The 22799-nt window shown below is 45.2% G+C and overlaps 1 protein-coding gene across 1 annotated transcript; it reads left to right on the forward strand.

Annotated features, from left to right (window-relative positions):
• Positions 1-6144: 6144 nt before the first annotated feature.
• PRXL2B (peroxiredoxin like 2B) lies at positions 6145-22181 on the forward strand. Its single transcript, XM_083629012.1, has 7 exons — positions 6145-6296; positions 10768-10972; positions 12780-12831; positions 15813-15876; positions 16535-16610; positions 19107-19225; positions 21984-22181. The coding sequence occupies exons 1-7, from the start codon at positions 6237-6239 to the stop codon at positions 22008-22010; spliced, it is 603 nt and encodes a 200-aa protein (XP_083485138.1). The 5' UTR covers positions 6145-6236; the 3' UTR covers positions 22011-22181.
• Positions 22182-22799: the final 618 nt, after the last annotated feature.

The following is a 22799-nucleotide window of genomic DNA, read 5'->3' on the forward strand; positions in this document are numbered from 1 at the left end:
GTCAAAGGTGTGTGAAAAGAAGAATCTAAGAAAAAAAGGATAAGGGGTTATGAACAGAACAATATTATGTCATATTTTATAAGATGAGGTACGGATTAAAAAAATGGAAAATGGGGACATAATAATTAGAATATAACATTAAGTATGGTTGAAACAAGGTTTTGAATTTGCTGAATCTGATTGGAGTAAAGTGGAACACAAAAAAGGGGGATGTGAGGAGGTCAAGACAGAGGGGCATGGAACTTTATAAATTTAAGAAAGAGTGTTTTTCTTTTTTCTGTTTTTCTATTTTTTTTCTTTTCTTTTTTTCTGTCATATATTTTTGTTTTTCTTGAGCTTTATGTATGGAAATGATACATTTTGAAATGATGAATTCTTTGTTTTGTAAAACCTTAATAAATATGTATTTAAAAAAAAAAAATATAAATGCAATCATAAATAAAAATGTACATCTGAAACATGTCATTGCAACCCTATGCATAACTGACATGGTGTTCTGTTCTTGCTCTCTCTTAGCCTATTGTTGCTTTGATCCTTTGCTTAAGAATTAATATTAACATAAATTAAATGGTGGTGTGAGTGTGTGTAAATAATTTTCTCTTTATTTGTGTGTGTGTGTGTGTGTGTGTGTGTGTGTGTGTGTGTGTGTAGCTTTCTTCCTCCACAAGCAAGTTGCTCAAAGTGGCTTACAAATAGAAAATCAAATATTAAAAGCCAAAACAGTGACCCAACTATTAAAACAGAAATGACCCAACTAAAAACAAAGAGCTGTTCAATAGTGGAACAGACTCTCGCAAGAGGCGGTGGCGTCTCCCCCCTTGAGGTCTTTAAGAAGAGGTTGCATAGCTATCTATCTTGTAGGATTTAGTGGAGATTCCTGCATTGCAGGGGTTGGAGTAGATGAGCTTTGGGGGTCCCTTCCAACTCTGCAATTATATGATTCTATGAAAACAGCAGCCAAAACAAATGAAACATCAAATGAAAGAATGGCATTCCCAATTAAGTTTAAGAAGGCATGTTTTCAACTAACTGTAGAGCACAAATAAGGAATAAGGGAACTCAAGTTCCTGAGGCAGGGGGTTCCATATAGGAAGATGCCTTGGATTGAGTCAGACCGTTGGTCCATCTAGCTCACTGTTGCCTGCATTGATTTCTGGTATGGGTCTCTCCTAGCCTTACCTGGAGATGCTGGGGATTGAACCTGGGACCTTCGGCATGCAAAGCAGGTGCTCTACCACTGAGCCATGGACCTTCCCCATATGAGGCACCACTGCATGGGATGGCCTCTCATGTCTTGCCATGCCAATGGCACATGCAAGAAGGACACAAATCCCATTCTGAAAAGCTGAGCAGATTCACATAAGAGAGGAAGACGGTCCTTCAAGGAATTTGGTCCCAAGCCGTTTAGGACACTACAGTCATACCTCTTTTTACGTTTGCTTCATGATACGTTTTTTCAGGTTGCGTCCCCCAGTGACCTGGAAGCACCAGAAAGGGTTACTTCTGGGTTTCGCTACTTGCGCATGCGCAGATGCACAAAATGACGTCGTGCGCATGCGCAGAAGCAGCAAATCACAACCCATGTGTGCGTAGACGTGCAGACGCAGGTTGCCTTCCTTTCAGGTTGCAAATGGGGCTCCAGAACGGATCCTGTTCACAACCAGAGGTATACCATTGTATAGGGAAATAGCAGCCTTGTGCCTTGGGATTTCCTTGGGAAATTCTAAGAAAGCAGAAAAAATCAGTGCAGTTCTGCAAGGTTGAGTGCACCTTCTTGATCCAAACGGAGCCCAGTTGTATCCAGATGTAGAGGAAAACCTACTGTTGGAACTCAGGAACCTTTGTGCAAAATTTGGTTACAATATCTTAAGGCATGTCCAAATGCAGAGCAAACCAACTTTTTCTAAACTATAGAATAGATACTCATCACCTTGAATTGCCCTCAGTTACAGATCAGAAGCTAATGCATTAAGGGGATCGCAAGATCTCGGCACTTTCCCCCAGGGTGCTGTCATATGATCACTATTTTGCAGAAAGAGTTCAGGTGCAGACCTGAAATTTAGGCTCGCTCGGTTAAAGTGGATTCAAGCATTCAGTTGCCCGGGTGCAACAAATCCACTTTTAAAAAAATATGGAGAGAGACTTTTGTGGTTAAGAAATCACAAGGAAATGCATTGAAATGTGTGGGATGAACAACTGATTCATGGGAAGATGTGTAAGCACTGCACAAACTTAGGACGGGATGCCTATTGCTTACCTATTGCTAACAAGGAACTGGTATTCAGAGGCCTACTGTATCTGATCTTGAAGGTATGGGGTGTAGCCCATAGATGTATGGTTGATCACTTTGAGGACAGAATCTAGGTGGCCTTTGGTCTGATCCAGCCGGGCTCTTCTTATGTTCAAAGAAGTCTCATGCCTTTGGGATGGGCCTAAGGCAAAGCACTTCAGGGTGGACTATGCCCTTTCCTGGAAGAACAGTGGCTGCAAAGATCCTGACAACAGATCAAAGTGCCTTCTAAAAGGTCCTTCCCATCTATCCATCCATAATGCTTCAATTGCCACTTGTTAATGATCAACCATGATGAGTTGGGATGATGAATCAAGACTTTTTGAAATGTGAATTATTGCTGATACATATGAGCCTAGGGGTATAAGTTTTATGACATAAATTGTACAGCGTTTGGTTCCTTCCATTAGCACCTCCCTCACTGGGCGCCAGGAAAGCTCCTTGAGAATGGTGGCACCTCTTCTCCAAGGGGACAGCTTAAAAATAATAATAATAATGTCGGCAAGATTTTGTAAGGGAAAGCATTGTCTTTTGAAGTCTAAGAATGTTTTCGAAATGTGCCAATCTCTGCAAACACGCCATGCATATAAAACACTTTCTCCCTGCACAAAGATTCCTGGGACAATGTACAGTAGACCTGCAACTTGCGCACATTTAACTTGTGCCTATTCAGTTTTATGCACTTGGTAATATAATATAATATAATATAATATAATATAATATAATACAATACAAATACAATACAATACAATACAATACAATACAATATAATATAATAAATATAATATACTATACTATAATAATATAATAATATAATATAATAGGGTTGGACAGGGGGTGAGCACCTGGGAAAATAACTTTGGCACTCCCCCCTGTCATTGCACCCAATGCAATTTGACTATACACGATTATGGCTTTACGAGCTATTCTCGGAATGTAATCACAGTGTAAGTTGTGGGTCTACTGTGGTTAAGGGTGCTGGAAATTGTAGATCCGTGAGGATAAACTATAGTTCCTAGGATTGTTGGGGGGGGGGCAGATGTGTTTTAAATATGGCTTAAATGTATGTTGGTGTACCGTCTGTGTCTTTACTTATTGAAATTGCCATTACGGTATTGTGTCTTTTTTTGCCTGTTTTTTTGCTTTTACACCATTTCTTCTTATTTTGTAAATAATATTTTGTAATTTGAAGTAAACTAGTCTTTTTTTAAAAAAAAATGAGAAAACAACTGCAACAACTTGATTCATATTTTCTGTGTGGCTACGATGATCCCAGGAAAGACAGCTTCATGTTCTTTTAATGGTAATCTTGAACATTCTGATTGCCCAGATTCCTATTTAGCTACCAGGATGAGAACACTTGGGCTGTATCCAGTGTTAGACCTACTCAGAGTAGAGCCATTGGCAATACTGAAGAGACTGAGTTGGAGACAGGGATGGGGGAGAAATTCAACTCAGTTGCACGTAAAGCCAATTCTATCAAATTTTCACATTCCAAAACAGCACGAGAACCTTTGAAATTTGCACGTATCTGAATTTTGCAAAGCAGTTCTCCAGCCAAGCAATGTTTACAAGAATGTGTACATCAGAGGAAAGTGCAAAAAAAACCAAAAACCTATTAGTGAAAGTAACATACTAAAATGCATTACATTAGGAACAATTGCTGGCAAAAATATCTGCCTTAGTCAAAACTATGTACAAAAATGCATTTATTAAGAGAATCATGTAATTGTGAAGTCAGAGGAGTCGTCAAAGGTGATCTAGTCCAGGCAGAGTCTGACTCAGGCAGAATAGAGTAGAAAAAATTTGCACTGAAATGCTGATGAGTTTTCAGGAGGATTTAAAAACCAATCAACCACAAATTGCTGCAGAAATATGGAGAACTGAATTTAAGATTGGAAAAATGGGAGAACCCTGGCTAAGTAACCGAGTAGCTGACCTCTTCCCTCCCAGGGGCTTGTCATACATAGGTACCTGCTAAAGTCGAAGCTGTTGCCAGGCAACAGAGATTCTTACTGAGCATCTGGCAGATCAATGTGCTTTATTGCTCCCCATAAACTAAAATAGACCAGAAAAAGCACCTTTTAAATAACCCCCCTCAAGCATATTACAGCACTGTTTCCCTTGACCTAACACACATACAAAGTTCCTGCCAAGACACCATGGGAATTGACAGTGTTCTGTTATTGGTGCTGCTGGTGAGCACTAGCTGGTTAGCACTGACCCACAACAGGGTCTTCTTGGTAGTGGCTCCCCATTTGAGGAATACCCTCCCTGCTGAGGTGCATCTGTCACCCACATTTTTACCGTATTTTTCGCTCCATAAGATGCACTTTTTTCCTCCTAAAAAGTAAGGGAAAATGTCTGTGCATCTTATGGAGCGAATGTGTGGTTCCTGGAGCTAAATTGCAAAAAGCAAACTGTGCTTTTTTTTTTTTTTAGAAAGAGGGAAGGGGGTGTTGAAAGAAAGCCACTGAGCAGTTGATCGGCATGGGATCAGGAGGGAGATAAGGGACTCTAGAGATAAATGAGGCTGCCTGGGAGGCGGGGAGGTAAAAGCAAATGGATCCTCAGGATCTTTGCATTGGATCACCCCAAATTCACCATCAGATCACATAGCATGTCCATGGCTACAGCCTGCACCAAAAACCACACGCACCCACTGTTTCATGGGGCTGCAATGGCGCAAAAACATGGTTACAAAGCACGGATCCACATGGATCCTCAGGATTTTTGCATTGGGTCACCCCAAACTCACTGTCAAATCATATGTCTGTGGCCACAGCATGAACCACAACAAATCATACATCCAGTGTTTCGTTCAGAATATTTTTTTTCTTGTTTTCCTCCTCTAAAAACTAGGTGCATCTTATGGTCAGGTGCATCTTATGGAGCGAAAAATACGGTAACTTTCAGGAGGAACCGAGTTACTAACCAGGCCTGCCACACACACACACAATCCCAGAGAAAAGAGAAGCAGCCCAGTGGCTCCATCTTCAGCATCTACAAGCTGGGCTGGCAGAGAACCCTGTCTGAAACTCTGCTGCCAGGCAGTGCCAATGGTCTAACTCAACATACAGCACTAAATTGTGACCCTAATGACATTCCCCTTTACCCAGCCATTTGATGTTGAAAGATACTGGGCTGTATCTAGAGGATTGCACCTCCTCTATGACTGCACACCCCAGCTTCTGGGCTTCTACCCTGAAGTCGCCACCACTGGCACTGTTGTTGGGCACATCCACCCCATGTCATTAAAGCAGGCATAGGCAACCTCGGCCCGCCAGACGTTTGGGATTACAATTCCCATCATCCCTGACCACTGGTCCTGTTAGCCAGGGTTGATGGGAATAGTAGTCCCAAAACATCTGGAGGACCGAGGTTGCCTATGCCTGCATTAAAGCATTAAAACCTGCCTTCCTGGGTGGTTTTTAAGCAAAGGTTGCTGTCGTGTATGATTGATATTCCTGGATTGCAGGGAGTTGAACTAGATGACCCCCAGGATCTCTTTCAAGTCTATGGTTCTATGCTTCTACATTACTTTCCCCAGAAAACCCTGGGAACTGTAGTTTGAGAAGGGTGCTGGGAATTGTAGTTTTGCAAGGGAGTTGACTGCAGTTCCCAGCACCTCAGAACAGCACATCCTGTCCTTTGCCCTGCTAACCCGCTTCTGCCCCTGCTCAGCTCAACATGCAGCTAACAGCACTTTCTGCCGCCACCAGATGCTTCTTAATATCTGTGTTCCTCTTCGTGGGAGGAGATATCGCCTCCCTGCCTGGAGCTGCTGGCTGGCTCCGCCCAGGTTATGCATATGCATAAGGAGTCCCGGAGGAGGGAGACTTGCAGAAGCCAGGGGGCGTGGCTTTTCTATCAGCTGACGCAGAGCCCATAAAGGGAAAGGGAGCGCGAGACCCAAGGAGAAGGGTGCAGTTTAAGAAGAGCAGAGATGGCGGTGGATTTAGCCAAAGTGGGAGCCAACACGCTGAAGCATGCAGTCAGTGGGGAGGTGAGACCCTTTACATAAGACGGCGGGGCTTGTTTGTTACGATTTTGTAATTCCTCATCTGCATAGCAAACGGTGCGATCCGGCAAGTCGCTTGAAATTCTCAGCTACCTGCATGGAAAAGCGTTGTGGTTTTGTAACTGCCTAGATATTCCGAGCTCTTGCCTTGCGCTCAGCCAGCCTGTTCGCCCCTCAAGAGTCCTAGGAGAAACGCTGTCGTCGTCCTCTCCTGCTGCTGCTTGATCCTTTTTAACGAGAGGTCCCGGGGGTTGAACCCAGAACCTTTGCATGCAAAAGGCATGAGCTCTGCTGCTGAACTCTGGTTTAACCAGCTAACCAGCTGAGGTATTCGTCTCCCATTTCTAAGAGGTTGTTGTGCGTTGTCTTTGGGCGTCTTCAGCGCAGAACTGACATGCTCTTTGCTTTAAGGGGGCGGGGAGCAGTGATGGAAGCGGATCGGGGAGAGGGTTTGAAACAGGTCCACTCTGCAGGGGTGGCTTAATTTGGTTGCTGTCTGATCTTTCCTCCAGAAGAGGAAAGGAGGCTGTGCGTTGTATCTGCTGGTTAGCTAGCTGTACTGGAACGACGTGACATCTTTTATTTTATTTTTAGCAAACCTAGCATCCTGCTATCCTCATTATGCTGCACTCTGGCGGGTTGAAAACCACTCTGTGTGGTCTGACTCACCAACAGTCCTAAGGGCCAATTAGTTTTATTCCCATATTTCAGAAACTTCTCTGGTGAGTGGTTGTAGGGCTGAGAGAAGCTTGCCTTGTTATGGGTGAGATCTGAACTCTGGGCTTTGTGAATGATAGTTCCAAAACGACATGTTGTGCTTGGTTAATAATGCAACCATATCTGTCTTGATTCAGGATTATGCCCTGCTAGTTAAGTGAGGTTTGCTTCTAGGTAAGCGTGTGTAGGATTGCAGCCTCTTGCCTGCTCTAGGGGCCATAGAGAAGGAATAGAGACTGAGATAACTTTATCACTTAATTCACAGTATCGCGCTGGTATAAGCTTATGCTATACTGAGTTTGACCCTGCTGGAAACTTCATTCTCTCAGCAAGCCTACCCAAACATATGATTTAGCTGCCTATATTTGTTGTGAAAGTTTTACAGATTTTATCTGTATTTTAATAATTATATTTGTGTGTGGTTTTTAAATAGCTTTGCCAATTTTGGCTGTGTTCTGTCCAGTTTTTATGTATACCAAATAGAGGGGTCTAAATATTATAATTATAATTTAATTAAAATTAAAATTATTTATAAAATCTGTAAAATTAATGCCCATTATTCCCTGGTTTACCCTTTCTTCTGTGGTTTCCCTTTCTGTCTGTTTCTAGATTGTATCCCCTTGGGGACAGAGACTTGTTTTCTCAAGTGCCATGTAGATGCTGCCACAAATATAAGTGCAATTTTCTTAGGAGTATTGCTTATTTGTCCAAGGATGCATTTGAGGAATATCTGAAATGAGAGTTACCTCGATCACTTTTACTGTCCTTTCCAAACTTTTTTCTGACTCTTAAAGCATATGCATGCAGTGTTCCAAGTGCAGTTGTACCCTATATCTGTACAAAGGCATTAAGAATCATAGTATTGTGGAGTTGGAATAGACCCCCATGGGTCATCTAGTCCAACCCCCTGCAATGCAGGAATCTTTTGCTCAAGGTGAGACTCGAACCCACCACCCTGAGATCCAGAGTCTCATGCTCTACTGACTGAGCTATCCCTGGTCATCCAAGAGAGCTATCTATGATCCTGGCAGTTTTATTTTCAACACTTGTTCTAATGATCCCCATTCCTCCTGAGCCTCAGGTCTTGGAGATGGACATTGGAAGAGGGCTATACTTTTCACACCCTGCTTGCATGCACAGAGGCCAAATACAGTCCCAGGTGGTGTGAAACTACCAAGGTCGGATTTCTTAAATCATGATTTGCAAAGATGCCCTTTCCCAATAGAGAGAAAGCAGCTGCCTTAATTAGCACCGCTCCTAGTTTCAACTTACATAGAACACATGGTATTTACCTTGTTTGGTACATACTATTTGGAAAAACAAGATCTGTAGGGCACAATCATGCAATAAACCAGTGGTGCAGAACATCTGGCTTGTTGGCTTAATTAGACCCACTAGGCCTCTTGAGTTGGTCCACCTGGCTGGTTGTTGTTGTTGTTGTTGTTTTGCCAAGCCATTATGCCTGCCCTATACCTGACATACCTGGGATACGGGTGGTGCTGTGGGTTAAACCACAGAACCTAGGACTTGCTGATCAGAAGGTCGGCAGTTTGAATCCCCGTGACGGGGTGAGCTCCCGTTGCTCGGTCCCTGCTCCTGCCAACCTAGCAGTTCGAAAGCATGTCAAAGTGCAAGTAGATAAATAGGTACCACTCTGGCAGGAAGGTAAACGCCGTTTCCGTGCGCTGCTCTGTTTCGCCAGAAGCGGCTTAGTCATGCTGGCCACATGACCCGGAAGCTGTACGCCGGCTCCCTCGGTCAATAAAGCGAGATAAGCACCGCAACCCCAGAGTCGGCCACGACTGGACCTAATGGTCAGGGGTCCCTTTACCTTTATACCTGACATGCCAGCTGCGGAGCTGATGAATGGGCTCGACTGAAAGGGACGTGCAGGCACCATCTATCTGCTGATTGGTGCCTGGGCATAGCCCTGCATGTGCCAAGACCTGTGCATTCCTCAGCCTGGCCTTCCTTGGTCACCACTAAATAAAACATTGCATGTGAAATCCATCTGGGGACACTCCTGCCTGTTACGTCAGAGTTTTGTAGGACTAGTCTTGTGAGTCGTGCTTTGACCATCTGCCAGGCTGTTGCTTGAGCTGCCCTTGTCAGGATTTCACAGTTCGTCAACACCGCATCCCAGCAATTACCTTCCCACTCTTTCAGTCTAAAGCTTGGGCTCCCTTTCAAAAGGAGGATACTGCAGAGCAGGACTGGGGAATCTCTTTGGCTCTGCAAGCCTGTTTCTTCTCTGTCCTGACCACTGTGGGCCAACGTTGGCAGGCGGCAGGGAGAACCCACACGTCACCCACCTGATGTTGTGAGGACCCCAGGTGATGATGGACAGGTGGTTTGTCCTGCCCACCTGTCAAAGTCCTTGTTTCCATGCTGTAACACTACCTATGTCACAGGTGATGTCAAAGTGGGGAACCCTTTCCCTTCCAAATGTCGGACTACACTTGCCATCATCCTTGACCATTGGCCATGCTTGCTTGGGCTGATGGGAGCTGTAGTCCAAGAATATTTGGAGAGCCAAAGGTTCTGCATATAAACCTTGGTTTAAGCGGCACTTTCCACATGAAGCCTCTGGTTTTTTTCCTCCTTAATTGTGAGGCTGAGGCTCAACAGCTTAGTACATGCTTTGGATGCAGAAGGTACCAGGTTCAGTCCCTGGAATCTCACTGTCTTTTCAGTGAGTAGACAACATGGAGCAACATGGAGCTTCCTATGCACCTTCAGGCCAAGGGTTCAAGGGAAAGAATATCTGCTTTGCATGTATGGTTCAGTGCCGGGCAGCTCCAGGTAGGGCTGGGATAGACTGAAGCTCTGAAGTGCCACAGCTAGTCAACGTAGGCCAATCATGATGTTCTTCAGATGTTACTGTCAGCATCGCCCTTGAGCCAGTGTCACCAACTGGACTCATCCACTTCAGCCCCGACTGGGCTAGGCGAGCTGGGTAGCACTTCCAGAGACCACCTTCTGCACAGGAACAGGTCAAAGTGCTGTGGACCGGAGTTGTGAGCACCGGATTCACTCCAACAAGAAGACAGTCGTTGCACAGCAGAGTACAGCAGAGCATAAACGACTCGGAGAGCAGCTCTGTAGAATATCTTCTTTATTCTATCTACAACTATAATACAACTATATACAGAGCTAAATGGAGAAGCTGAACTGCACCGAGTGTCTGCAGCTGCTCTTAGCAGCAACCTTATCTATACACACGATCTCTAACACTCAGCCTCTCTCCGACACACTGACTGACTGACTGACTCTTTGATGTGGTGCTGGAGCAGAATAAGTAGAGAGCAGAACACCGCCCCCTCCTCTCTGGAGAATCACCAGACTCATCAGGAGATTCTTGGATATGGGAGGGGTGAAATCTCCTCAGTTACTGGGCTCCAACTCTCATCATCCTCGGCTTGAATGGCCAATGGCCAGGATGATGGGAGTTGTAGTTCAGAAACTACTAGAGAGCCAGGATGATGGGATTTGTAGTCCAAAAACTTCTGGAGGGAGCCAGAACAAACAATTCTATGTTAGATGGACTTGGTGGAAGACATCCTCCTGCATTTCTCAGGTGTCTGAGAAATCTGGCTCTGCAAGAATTAAGGATCAAGCCCCTGTTATGCCCACTTTATTATCGAAGAGCTCTCTCGCTGGGCATTCAAGCCTCATCATGTTCCACAAGAAGGAATCTTGTACGGGCTGCCACTTTTATGATCTTGTCTGGTTTTTCCAGGTGGTGGAGCTGAGGAGCATTTGGAGGGACTGTCCGTGCGTGGTGCTGTTCTTGCGCCGCCTCGGGTGCCAGGTGTGCCGCTGGATTGCCAAGGAAACCAGCAAGCTGAGAGAGGTGCTGGAGAGTAACGGTGTCCGCTTAATAGGTGTTGCGCCAGAAAGCCTAGGCCTGCAGGAGTTTCTGGAGGGAAATTACTTTGCGGGAGGTAGGTCTTGGATCGTAGGAGCCCCATGAAGGAAGCGGGAAAGAGACCTTTTGTGGAGTGCTTAAGGCAGGCATGGCCAAACTTGGCCCTCCAGCTGTTTTGGGACTACAGTTCCCATCATCCCTGACCACTGGTCCCTGTTAGCTAGGGATGATGGGAGTTGTTGTCCCAAAACAGCTGGAGGGCTGATATCTTATGACTGATATCAATCATAAGATATCAGTCAAATCAAAAATTTAAAAAGGAATGGAAATGTTTTGAAGATTATATGTTAAAATATTGTTCTAAGAATGATTTGCTAATATGCCTAGAATAAAAATGTAAAGTATATCTATGAATTGGAAAAGAGAAGAGATAAAATAAATACAAAGAATGATAGATTTGGAGAATGCAAAGATAAAGGTGGAAATAGAGATTCAAAGAAGTAGAATTGTGGCGGATGGAAGCTGGGGGGAATATTATGTGATAAGTATGTAATATTTGCTTTCAATATTTTTGGAGTGTCTTCAATCTGTTTTTCTTTCTTTTTGGTTGTTGTTTTTCTGAACTACTTATTTAAACAAAATAAATAAAACTGAACAAAAGGAAAAAAAAAAACAGCTGGAGGGCCAAGTTTGGCCATGCCAAACCTGCATGGAACCTGCTGTTTGATAGCCGAGCACATGGTCTCTCCTTTGTGTTGAAGCAGACGTTGGAATGCCGCAAGCAAAGGTTGGATGGCTAGCCAATTGGGGATGTTGTCAGCAGAGGTTGGCTGGCTAGCCAGTCAGGGATGCTGTGGCAGCAGATATCCTTTCCAGCTCGATTAGATATGCCTCTACTGACATGCCACTCGTATAGGGAAGACTTGGCTTGCAACCCACCAAGCTAACTGCTGGCTGCCCCTGCCCACCTCGGCTCAAAGCAAGAATGCAGAAGTTTGACTGTCCAGCCAGTCATCCTCTGTGCCTGGCATGTGAGCAGTATCTGCCTTGCTAGACCTGTGCAAGGATGCTGGAAACCTCCACCCCACATTAAAATTGTATGGAACAGTTTTGTTTGTTTTTAGTCCTAACTTATGTGTAAGAATGGTGTCCTTCGGATCTTGTTGAAACTCCAGCTCCCAACAGCCTCTGTGAACTGGGGATGGTGGGAGTGGGAGTCCAACAATATCTGGGAAGGTCACAGGTTTCCCATTTTGTGTGAAATTGTGTTGGCTTTGTGTTTCTTGAAAGGTGGATGCCTTTGTGACTCTCTCCTGTCTTTTGAGACAAAGAAGTCTAGGGTATAAATTGAGCCCAACAAATGCAGTGGTTTGCATCCAGCTAAGCTCATCTCCGAGTAGGCCCCTTGAAATTAATAGACTTAAGTTGTTTATTTTTATTTTTTATTTGTTTATGCCTCATTCTTCAGCTGAAAAAGACTGCCAGGGGGGCTTATGTACTGCCAGTAAAACAAAACAGCCCTTGCCCACAGGTTTGGAATCTGAAAGGGAAAAAAAATGACAGAAAAGGAAAAAGGGACAGGGAGGGAAGAGGAAACCAAGCAAACCCAGGTACCAGTTCTTAAATAGTAGCTCTTGTCATAAGCGGCTGACACAGAAACAGTTCAGGGGATAGGAGATGACTGATGGAACTGGACTTTCAGGAAAGCAGATAGAATGGACCTGTTTATTATCTCTTTCCCACTGAGGCAGCCTGGCAGCAGTTAGTCATCATTAATTCCCATGGGTCTACTCTGAGTAGGAGTAACATTGGATGCTCCTTCAGGCTTTTAGGTGGCAGGAAATGTTAGTCTTTGCATTGAGTAACTTCTGGTTTACTTTCAGAACTCTATTTGGATGAAACCAAACAGTGCTACCAAGATCTCGGGTTCAAAAGGTTTGTTGAATTTTTAGCATGTGTGTTGTGGACTTGAAAAGTCCCACTGAGCATTATTGTTCTTGTTAGTTACCCACCCTAAAGTCCCGGGGCAGGTTACGACGTTAAAACACAACATTGAAAACAGTTTGAAACATCTTACAATAACTAAAATCAGGTGGGTCATAAGAGCATTTGTCTCCCTATTAAGTTAAGGTTACCAGATTTTTTTCAAAGAATCCGGGGACACTTTTTTTTTTGAAAAGAAAAGAAAATTATTTTTTAAAAGTTATTACTTCTTAATTATTATTTTCAAATATCTTCTCTTCTGTGGTCTCCTCTGTTGCACAGCCTTCCTCTGGGCCCCAGCCTGCTCTCTAGGAGCGCTAGCCGCCATGGAGTAGGCTCAGGTCGGGCCTGGGCTCGGCCATGTGTCCTTGCCCTCCCGGTGCTCTCCTATCTCTCGTCCTCAGCAGTGGCAGCAGCGCGGCAAAGTTGGGGCTTCCCTCTTTTTCTCCTTCCTTTTTCTCTCCCTCCCATCTCCTTCTCCTCTCCTCCGTCTCCCTGCATCAGCTCTGGGGTTTTTCCTGGTCCCGGAGCATCGCTGGGCAGTCGGCCGGATGGCCAGGCGCTCTCACTCCCGGCTCAATTTGGGTTACAGGAGGGTCAGCGGTTCCCCCAGTTGATGTGCCGGGTGTCCCTGGTTCCCCCTTGGCAGTGGCAGCTGCAGTCTCAGCAGCCCGGAGCCAGCTTAGTAGAACAGTTGGCTCTGGCAGACTTCAGGAGCTGCTTGCTTCCGTCCCGCCTGCCATTTGGCCTCACCGGAAGTCCCCATATGTTGTGTCTTGTGCCGTTGAGCCAATCACGCAACATTCATTCCCTGCTTATAAATCTGCAACACTTCAAATATAAATCCAGGGACATTAAATGAAATCTAGGGACATTCCGGGGACGGATTTTGTCCGGGGACAGATTTGTAAATCTGGGGACTGTCCCCAGGAAACGGGGAATCTGGTAACCATATATTAAGTATGCTTTGGATCATGGCCATAGTGCCATAGAATCATAGAATTGTAGAGTTTGAAGGGACCCTGAGGATCATCTAGGCCAACCCGCTGTAATGCAGGAATATGCAGCTGTCCCACACGGGGATCGAACCTGTGACCTTGGTGAGAGATTCTGCACAGTTTAACCTAGGCAAAAGTCTGTGGCTCTTCCCCTTGCCCCTCAGATAACTCAGGCCATTTCTCTGAAATGTGAGCTTGGGGGTTTTAAAAAGGTGTCTGGCTCTTTTCTTCTTGATGACGTAAGGCAGCTTTTTTCAGAATGAGGGCCACAATTCCTTCTGGGCAACCTTCCAGGGACCGTGCAGCGGTAGTGGGAGGGGCCAGAGGCCAAAGTGGGTGGAGCTACTAATACAAAGCTTACCTTTGCACAGTAGGCTAGTCTCTGTGTAGACTTACACTGCATACTCAGTGCTGCACCCACGCAAGAATATTCTGCACTTTTTTCTTTCTTCTTTTATGGTGGTGGCTACCTCCTCTCTCCCCATAAGCATATTGAAATTGAAATACTTTATTGGCATTTGTACAACTTGTATACAGTGAGATTACACTAGCACTCCCCACTCAGCTCTCTTAGTCTTAATTCCCCTTGTTTACTGACGTACACCCACCAAACCCGAAAGTCAGTTGCCCTGTTGTTATCTTTTCATTCAGCAGCCTAATAGCCCGCAGATAGAAGCTGTTCTTTACCCTGTTGGTGCGACTAATCATGCTTCTATATCTTCTGCCTGAGGGCAGGAGATCAAGAAAGTGCCGGCCAGGGTATGAATCATCCCTGAGAATTTTCTCACTCTCCTGAGGCAACGTTCTTCCGCTATTTCATCCAGCGGATTCACAGGACAGCCCATAATATCTTGTGCTGTATTCACTACCCTCTGTAGGCTCTTCCTATCAGTTGATGTCAAACCAGTGTACCACACCATGATGCAGTATGAAAGGACACTTTCTCTTGTAGAAGGAGATCACCAAATGTTGATTGACATCATTCTTCTGCAATACTCTGAGGAGATGGAGTCTCTGTTGGGCTTTCTTAACCACCTGGGTTGTATTTATTTTCCAACTAAGGTCTTCACTGAGATGAACTCCTAGGAATTTAAAGGAAGAGACTCTCTCCACACAGCCCTTCCCGATGTACAGCGGGGCTAGTTCTCCTCTCTTCCTCAAGGAATATTGAAATGATGCTAGGTCCAGAGCATTGTGGAGGTTGCAAAATAATAGCCATGCTCTCAACACGGTTTCTGCACTTGCAACAGTACCAGAAAATAAAACTGTTCTTGCCACTTCTAATGGTGAACCCCACCCTGAGAAACCTAGATATCATCTCCTCCTCCTGGAGACATTTGGCAAAATGCCACCCCCCTCTCAATTTCTCTAGCCGCTGAATCAGTTAGAGAATTTCAGGGTGCCATTCGCACAAACCTCCATACCAAAAGCTGGGGCATGTAGTCTTAAGAACACAGGAAGTGACCTTAGACAGAGTCAGACCATCGGTCCATCTAGCTCAAAACTGTCTATGCTAGCCTTTCTCAACTCATCACCCCTAGCTAGCAAGGCCAGAGTTCAGGGATGATGGGAGTTGTAGTCCAACAACGTCTGGGGACCCACAGGTTGAGAACTGCTGGTCTATGCTAGTGTTTCTCAAACTTGGGTCTCTAGCTGTTGCCAGACTACAACTTCCATCATCCCTGACCGCTGGTCCTGCTAGCTAGGGATGATGGGTGTTGTAGTCCAAGAACAGCTGGAGACCCAAGCTTGAGAAACACTGGTCTACACTGACTGGCAGTGGCTCTACAGCACTGCAGACATTCCCAGCCCTACCTAGAGATTCTTAGGATTGAACCTGGCTGGGACCTTCTGCCTGCAAAGCCACCACTCTTGAAAATAATGTTCCACCTGTGTCCCTAATGTTTTGACTGTAACTTGCCTTCCTCCTTTTAGGTACAATGCCTTAAGTATAGTCCCTGCAGCTCTGGGGAAGCCTGTCCGACAGGTCATCACAAAGGTCAGTTGGTGAAAACTGTTGCCAGCAGAGGAACAGTTTGACATCCCTGGGGGTTGTTAGTTACAATGGATGATGCCCTGCATGAAATTGAAGGACCGTGGTCCACCTAGCCTGTGCTGTTTGCACTAGCTGTGGTGAATTTGTGGTCCCCTCCAAACAGCTCTCAAGGAGGATACAAAGCAGGATGGGTGAAGGGTGTAGCTTGGGAGAGCTCCAGGGGCCTGATGGAAAGGCCAGGAGGGCCAGATTTGATTCCTGGGCTTGAGGCTTGGCATCCCTGTTCAACGCCTTATTGGCAATTCCGAAACCACCAAGTCCAAGTGTGCTTGTCACTTTTCTGATTTGCTGTGCTGGCAAAAAGTATGTTTAAAGATTTCGGGGTGGGGAACAAGCAGCTCCTATTTCCACTGTGAGCCCCCTCAAACATTGCATTTAAATGGTCTCCAAAAGCACTGGAAAATGTCCCAGCTGAAACTTCTGGCCAACCATTTGGCCTCACCGTTGAGCAAGGGACCATCCAGAAATCTGAAGGTTTGTCCTTAGACTTGGCCTCCAGTGGGACTTTGAGGATGCTGGGTAACTTCTGAAAGAGCCTCTTTAACGGATGGGGATTGGGGCCTAGGCTTTGATCTTCTTTTCCTCCTCACCCCCCCTGCAGGCAAACGCTGCCGGTATTCAAGGCAACTTTTCTGGAGATCTTCTGCAGAGCGGTGGGACGCTGATAGTTGGCCGAGGTAAGGGGGCAACCTTCCACTGCCCTGGCTCAGTTTCTGTTAATGGGGATTGGTTTTTTGCACATTGCAAAGACAACATAAATGGCTTAGAAAATATATAACATTAGCTTGTTTTGGGGAAAGGATGTAGCTCAGTGGTAGAGCATCTGATTTGCATGCAAAAGGTTTCAGGTTCAATCTTCAGTGCCTGCAGGTAGGGCTGGGAGAATAATTTTGCGTGAAACTCTGGAGAGCTGCTGCTAGGGAAAAGTTGTGGAGAGTAGATATGAAATATAACAACAACAACAACAACAACAACTTCTTATACCCCGCCCATCTGGCTAGGTTTCCCCAGCCACTGTGGGCAGCTTCCAACAGGAGATTAAAAATGCATTAAAACATCAGTCATTAAAAAACTTCAGATATCTTCTAAACGTCAGATAGTTGTTTATTCCTTTGACATCTGATGGGAGGGATTCCACAGGGTGGAATCCACTACTGAGAAGGCCCTCTGCCTGGTTCCCTGTAGCTTCACTTCTCGCAGTGAGGGAACCGCCAGAAGGCCCTCGGCGCTGGACCTCAGCGTCCGGGCAGAATGATGGGGGTGGAGACGCTTCTTCAGGTATACTGGACTGAGGCCGTTTAGGGCTTTAAAGGTCAGCACCAACACTTTGAATAGTGCTCAGAAACATATTGGTAGCCAATGTAAGTCTTTCAAGACCGGTGTTATGTGGTCTCGGCAGCTGCTCCCAGTCACCAGTCTAGCCTGTTACATGTTAAAGGAAAACTATTGGAAAATGATATACAGATGGTATTTAACAACTAATAAACTGGCCAAGATGTACAAGACACTATCAAAGTAAATGTTGGAAATGCAGAAGTCTGAAGGGCCGTTTTTTCATATGTGGTGGACTTGTAAAAAAAGCAACAGGCTTTTGGGAAGTGATACATAATGAATTGAAAAAGATGGTTAAAATAGTCACCCCCCCCAAAAAAGCCTGAAGCATTTCTTTTGGGAATAATGGGGTAGGCCTCAAAAAAGTTGGTCAAAAGTTGTTTATGTATGCTGCTGCCGCAGCCAGAAGTCCATATGCGCAGAAATGAAAGAAGTTCCAATGAAAGAGTGGGACTCTAAAACTGTTGTACTATATGGAGATGGTAAAATGGATGGCAAAAATAAGAGACCAAAAAAGACGAAATATTTGTGGAAGAGCTGAGACCCTTTTCAGACGATCTGAGAAAATATTATAGTCAAACAAAATTGTAGGCAGGACTGGAAATATAAGCAAAGGAATGAGAATGATAAAGGAATGTGATGTAATACTTATAGAAATAAGTATTACATTTGAGGCAGTAGATAAAGGATTTGAACAGAAACATGGAAATAAGGATGGGAGGTCAAAATGTGAAGGGAATATTGTACTGAAACTGAATAGAATTTTTTTAATTGTATGAAAATCGATAAAAATTTATGGGTGGGAAAGCTACTGCTACCCATACTAGACAATTCTTAGCTTCTTTAATAAAATAATAATACAATAATAAATTTATTACTTATACCCCGCCCATCTGGCTGGGTTTCCCCAGCCACTCTGGGCAGCTTACAACAAAAGATTAAAATACAATAATCCATCAAATATTAAAAATTTCCCTAAACAGGGCTGCCTTCAGATGTCTTCTAAAAGTCAGATAGTTGTTTATTTCCTTGACATCTGATGGGAGGGCTACTGGCTGGCTGCTGTGTAATAGAAGATGCTACCACAGACAGACCCAGCAGGGTTCTTAATAGATGTCCATTTCTCTCTTCCAGGAGCAAGATGAGGGCAGAAAACATTTCACAGGAACACAGGAATCTGCCTTATTTTTGTATATTTATTTAGAGCGTTTGTACCCCGCTCTTTTGCCAAAAAGGCTCCCAGGGTGGCATACACGAAATCAAAACAAGACACTTCCTCAAACAAACAAACAAACGACACACAAGGGAAAAGGGACAAGGAGGGAAGAGGAAAACAAAACTCAAAACACACCAGTTTCTAGACAGTTGTTCCTCTATTGAACAGTTGGCATAGTTCAGGGGCAGGAGGTGCCTGATGGAGGTGGTTCAAATGCAACAAGCCTTTTGCTTCCTATCTCTCCTGCTGAGGAAGCCTGGTGCCTCCAGATGACATTTAAAGGGAGGGGAGACCTGATGATCCATCCAGCCTTGCATTGCCTACAGCCAGGCTTCCTCAAACTCGGCCCTTCAGATTTTTTGGCCTACAACTCCCATGGTCCCTTGCTAGCAGGACCAGTGGTCAGGAATGATGGGAACTGTAGTCTCAAAACATCTGGAGGGATGAGTTTGAGGAAGCCTGGCCCATACTGACTGGCTCTTCAGAAATAGGATGTTCTCCCAGGCCTACTTGTAGATGCCAGGCATTGAACCTGCGACCTTCTACATGCAAAGCAGGGGCTAAGACTAGCGTTCCACAGCTAGTACCTGTTTACCTCTTCTCTCTCTTTCCCCTGTCATTCCAGGAGGGGAGAATCTGCTTTTGTATTCTGCTCAGGAGTCCCCCGGTGACTACCTTCCCTTGGAGTCTATTGTCACTGCCCTTGGCATCTCTGCAAATGTAGAAGAAGGAGCAAAGCCTCAGGTGAGCAGCTCTCTGTCTTGGAGATCACCCTTGGCTCCTACCCTTCCTCCAAGGACTTTGGGGACAGCATATGAAACCAGTAGTCCAGGGGTGGAGCCACATGAGGCCCTCTGCACCTATTCCTTGGCCCTTGACCCATTACCAGCCTTGCCACACACTCTCCTTGAGAGTGTACAGTGGTACCTTGGGTTAAGAACTTAATTCATTCTGGACGTCCGTTCTTAACCTGAAACTGTTCTTAACCTGAAGCACCACTTTAGCTAATGGGGCCTCCCACTGCTGCCACACCACTGCTGCACAATTTTTGTTCTCATCCTGAAGCAAAGTTCTTAACCTGAGGAACTATTTCTGGGTTAGCGGAGTCTGTAATCTGAAGCTTATGTAACCTGAAGTGTATGTAACCCGAGGTACCACTGTATATGCCTGGCAGAAAGGTTTCTCAAACTATGCTCATGCCTCTGGTCCCATCCACCATGAGCTTGTTGACCTGGAAAGGTTGCCCACACAGGATTGTGCCCCTTGGACTGGGAAAAGGTAACCCTATGTATCTTGTGGCAGGGAGTTCCATAGTTTAACGACGTGCTGTGTGAAGGAAGTACATCCATTTGTCCTGAACTGGCACTTCATCATACAAATTTACAGGACTGACGTATTTGGAATACTGTGTACAGTTCTGGTTGCCTTACCTCAGAAAGGATACTGTAGATCAGGCTTCCTCAAACTTGGCCCTCCAGATGTTTTGAGACTACAATTCCCACCATCCCTGACCACTGGCCTGCTAGCTAGGGATCATGGGAGTTGTAGGCCAAAAACATCTGGAGGGCCGAGTTTGAGGAAGCCTGCTGTAGAGCTGGGAAATGTTCAAAAAAGGGCCACCAAGCTGATCAAGGGGATGGGGTAAATCCCCTGTGAGGAAAATGTTGAACAGTATAGGCTTCTTAGGTTAGGGAAAAGGCAAATCTGAGGCAATGTGATCATGAAATCATACTACTGTAGAGTTGGAAGGGACCACGAGGGTCATCTAGTCCAACCCCCTGCAATGCAGGAATATTTTGTCCAACGTGGGACTCGAACCCACAGCCCTAAGATTAAGAGTCCTATGCTCTGCTGACTTGAGCTGCCCAGGTGTGTTTTAAAGGTGTTTAAAATGATGCAAGGTGTAGGCAGGGAAGACTTCCCAGGGTGAGAGATTGAGAAGAAAGGAAAGCTCCCAGGTGAGAGCTGGGAGGGTCCACCATTTTCTGTGAGAGACAAGGGTTAAGAGCTACCTTTGAGAGAGGGCTCTGCATTTGCTTTTTCTTTCTCTGGTTTTGTTTTTATTTAGATGGGTTTATTTTATTGTATGGCCCTCCCATCAGATGTCAAGGAAATAACTATCCGACTTTTAGAAAACATCTGAAGGCAGCCCTGTTTAGGGAAGTTTTTAATGGGTGATGTTTTATTCTGTTTTTAAAGTTCTGTTGAAAACCACCCAGAGTGGCTGGGGAAATCCAGCCAGATGGGCGGGGTAGAAATAATAATAATAATAATAATAATAATAATAATAATAATAATAATAATAATAATTAATATCATGTAAAAGCTTTAATAAAACCTTAATGGAAAAAATAATAAATAAAATGATGCATTGTGTAGAGTAAGTGCAAAACAGTTTTCCCCTCCCTCTCCCATAACGCTAGAAGTTGGAAGGTTGGAAGGTTCAATGAAGTTGGAAGGTTCAGACAAAAGAAAATACTTCTTCACACAGTGCCTGGTTAAACTATGGAACTCACTCCCACAAGGTGTAGTGATGATTGCTGACTTGGACAGCTTTAAGAAGGGGACAAATAGTTGGAGAATGAGGCCACTAGCCACAATGACTACATGCTATCTCCTCTGTCAGAGGCAGTAAAGCTCTTAATACCACTTGCTATGAAGCACAGAAGAGGAGAGTGCTGTTATCCTTGGGTTCTCCTGGCAGGCTTCCCTTCCCACTGGATGCTGGACTGGATGAGCCATTGGCCTGTTCCAGCTGCAAGGTTCTTACATTCGTACCCCATCCCTGCTGCAGACAGTCCTGAGCTATGTAGGCCCATGGTCCCAACTTGGTATAAGCCTAAGGCAACTTCTTATAGTAAAGGTAAAGGGACCCCTGACCATTAGGTCCAGTCATGACCGACTCTGGGGTTGCGGCGCTCATCTCGCTTTATTGGCCGAGGGAGCCGGCGTACAGCTTCCGGGTCATGTGGCCAGCATGACTAAGCTGCTTCTGGAGAACCAGAGCAGCGCATGGAAACGCCGTTTACCTTCCCGCTGGAGCGGTACCTATTTATCTACTTGCACTTTGAGGTGCTTTCAAACTGCTAGGTTGGCAGGAGCAGGGACCGAACAACGGGAGCTCACCCCATGGCAGGGATTCGAACTGCCAACCTTCTGATCGGCAAGTCCTAGGCTCTGTGGTTTAACCCACAGCACCACCCGCATCCCTAAGGCAACTTCCTATACTCCTCTGTAAACGGAGGGCTTCTTGAATCTGATGACGACTTTAGCAAATGTGCAGTTGGAAACTAGGCTCTTCAAAATTAGGTGGTGAAACCTTGTGTCAACTTAATGCAGGTCACAGAGCAATTTTTAGCGAAGCTGAGACAGAAAAACAGATGGCGTTTTAAATCTGAAGATGCTAAATATACCAGGCATTGTGCAGGGATGGGGGGAGGAAGGGGCTGAGTATTTCTTTTGCAATAAACAATTGGACCAAGTCCCTTTCTCTGTTCTGCAGTGCACCAGCGAGGCCTGTAGCAGATGAAGAAGAAAGCGACCAAACTGCTAACAGCCTCTTGTTCTCCTCCCCGTCTCCCCTTTTCACATTTCAAATGAAGACCAAGCTGTTTGTCATAGTAGGGTGATGATGTTCTGTCCCGTTTTGTAAATCTGCCTGACGAAGAATGAATAAACTTGTTGCCAATTGGTTACCATGCTACTGGTGTTAATCAGCTGCTTTTGGGTGCAGGGAAGCACAATGTCCTGTGGTGTCCATCTCCTCAACACTTGATGTGCACTTGATGTGGAGCTTCCAATTTGACTGTCGTTTTTGGGGACAATTGGTGGACTTCTGTGACATGGCACCCCGCCACTGCTCCTGAGAGATCTTGCTTCTCTAAGGGAACACACATGCAAATCCATTCCTGGTTCTCTTTGTCCCCTCTCTCTTCTCACACCTGCCCCTCATTTTCTGTGCATTAGAATTGAGAAAAGAAACAAGAGCAGCCCTTTTGTTGTTAAAAATAATAATCTGAGTCTCCATAACACTGGGATATGGAGTCTTTGGTTGTCTCTACTGTATGTTGTTGGACTCGCATTCCCATCAGCCCCAGCCAGAGGATGGGCAGGGATGATGGATGCTGTAGTCTAGCAACATGCAGAGGGTCCACAGCTGCCCCACCCCTGATTTGATCTCTTGCTTGTATACTACAAATGGGCCAGCAATCTTGCAAGGGGTTTCCCCTGCGGAGGTTTGAAGGAGAAGTTGGCCAGTCTTGTCAGACATTGCAATCTTCTCTGCGGACTGCAAATTAGAATGTGTGGAGTGCTTCTG

This window comes from Podarcis filfolensis (genome assembly GCF_964270895.1).
Source record: "Podarcis filfolensis genome assembly, chromosome: 8".
NCBI classification, from domain to species: domain Eukaryota; kingdom Metazoa; phylum Chordata; class Lepidosauria; order Squamata; family Lacertidae; genus Podarcis; species Podarcis filfolensis.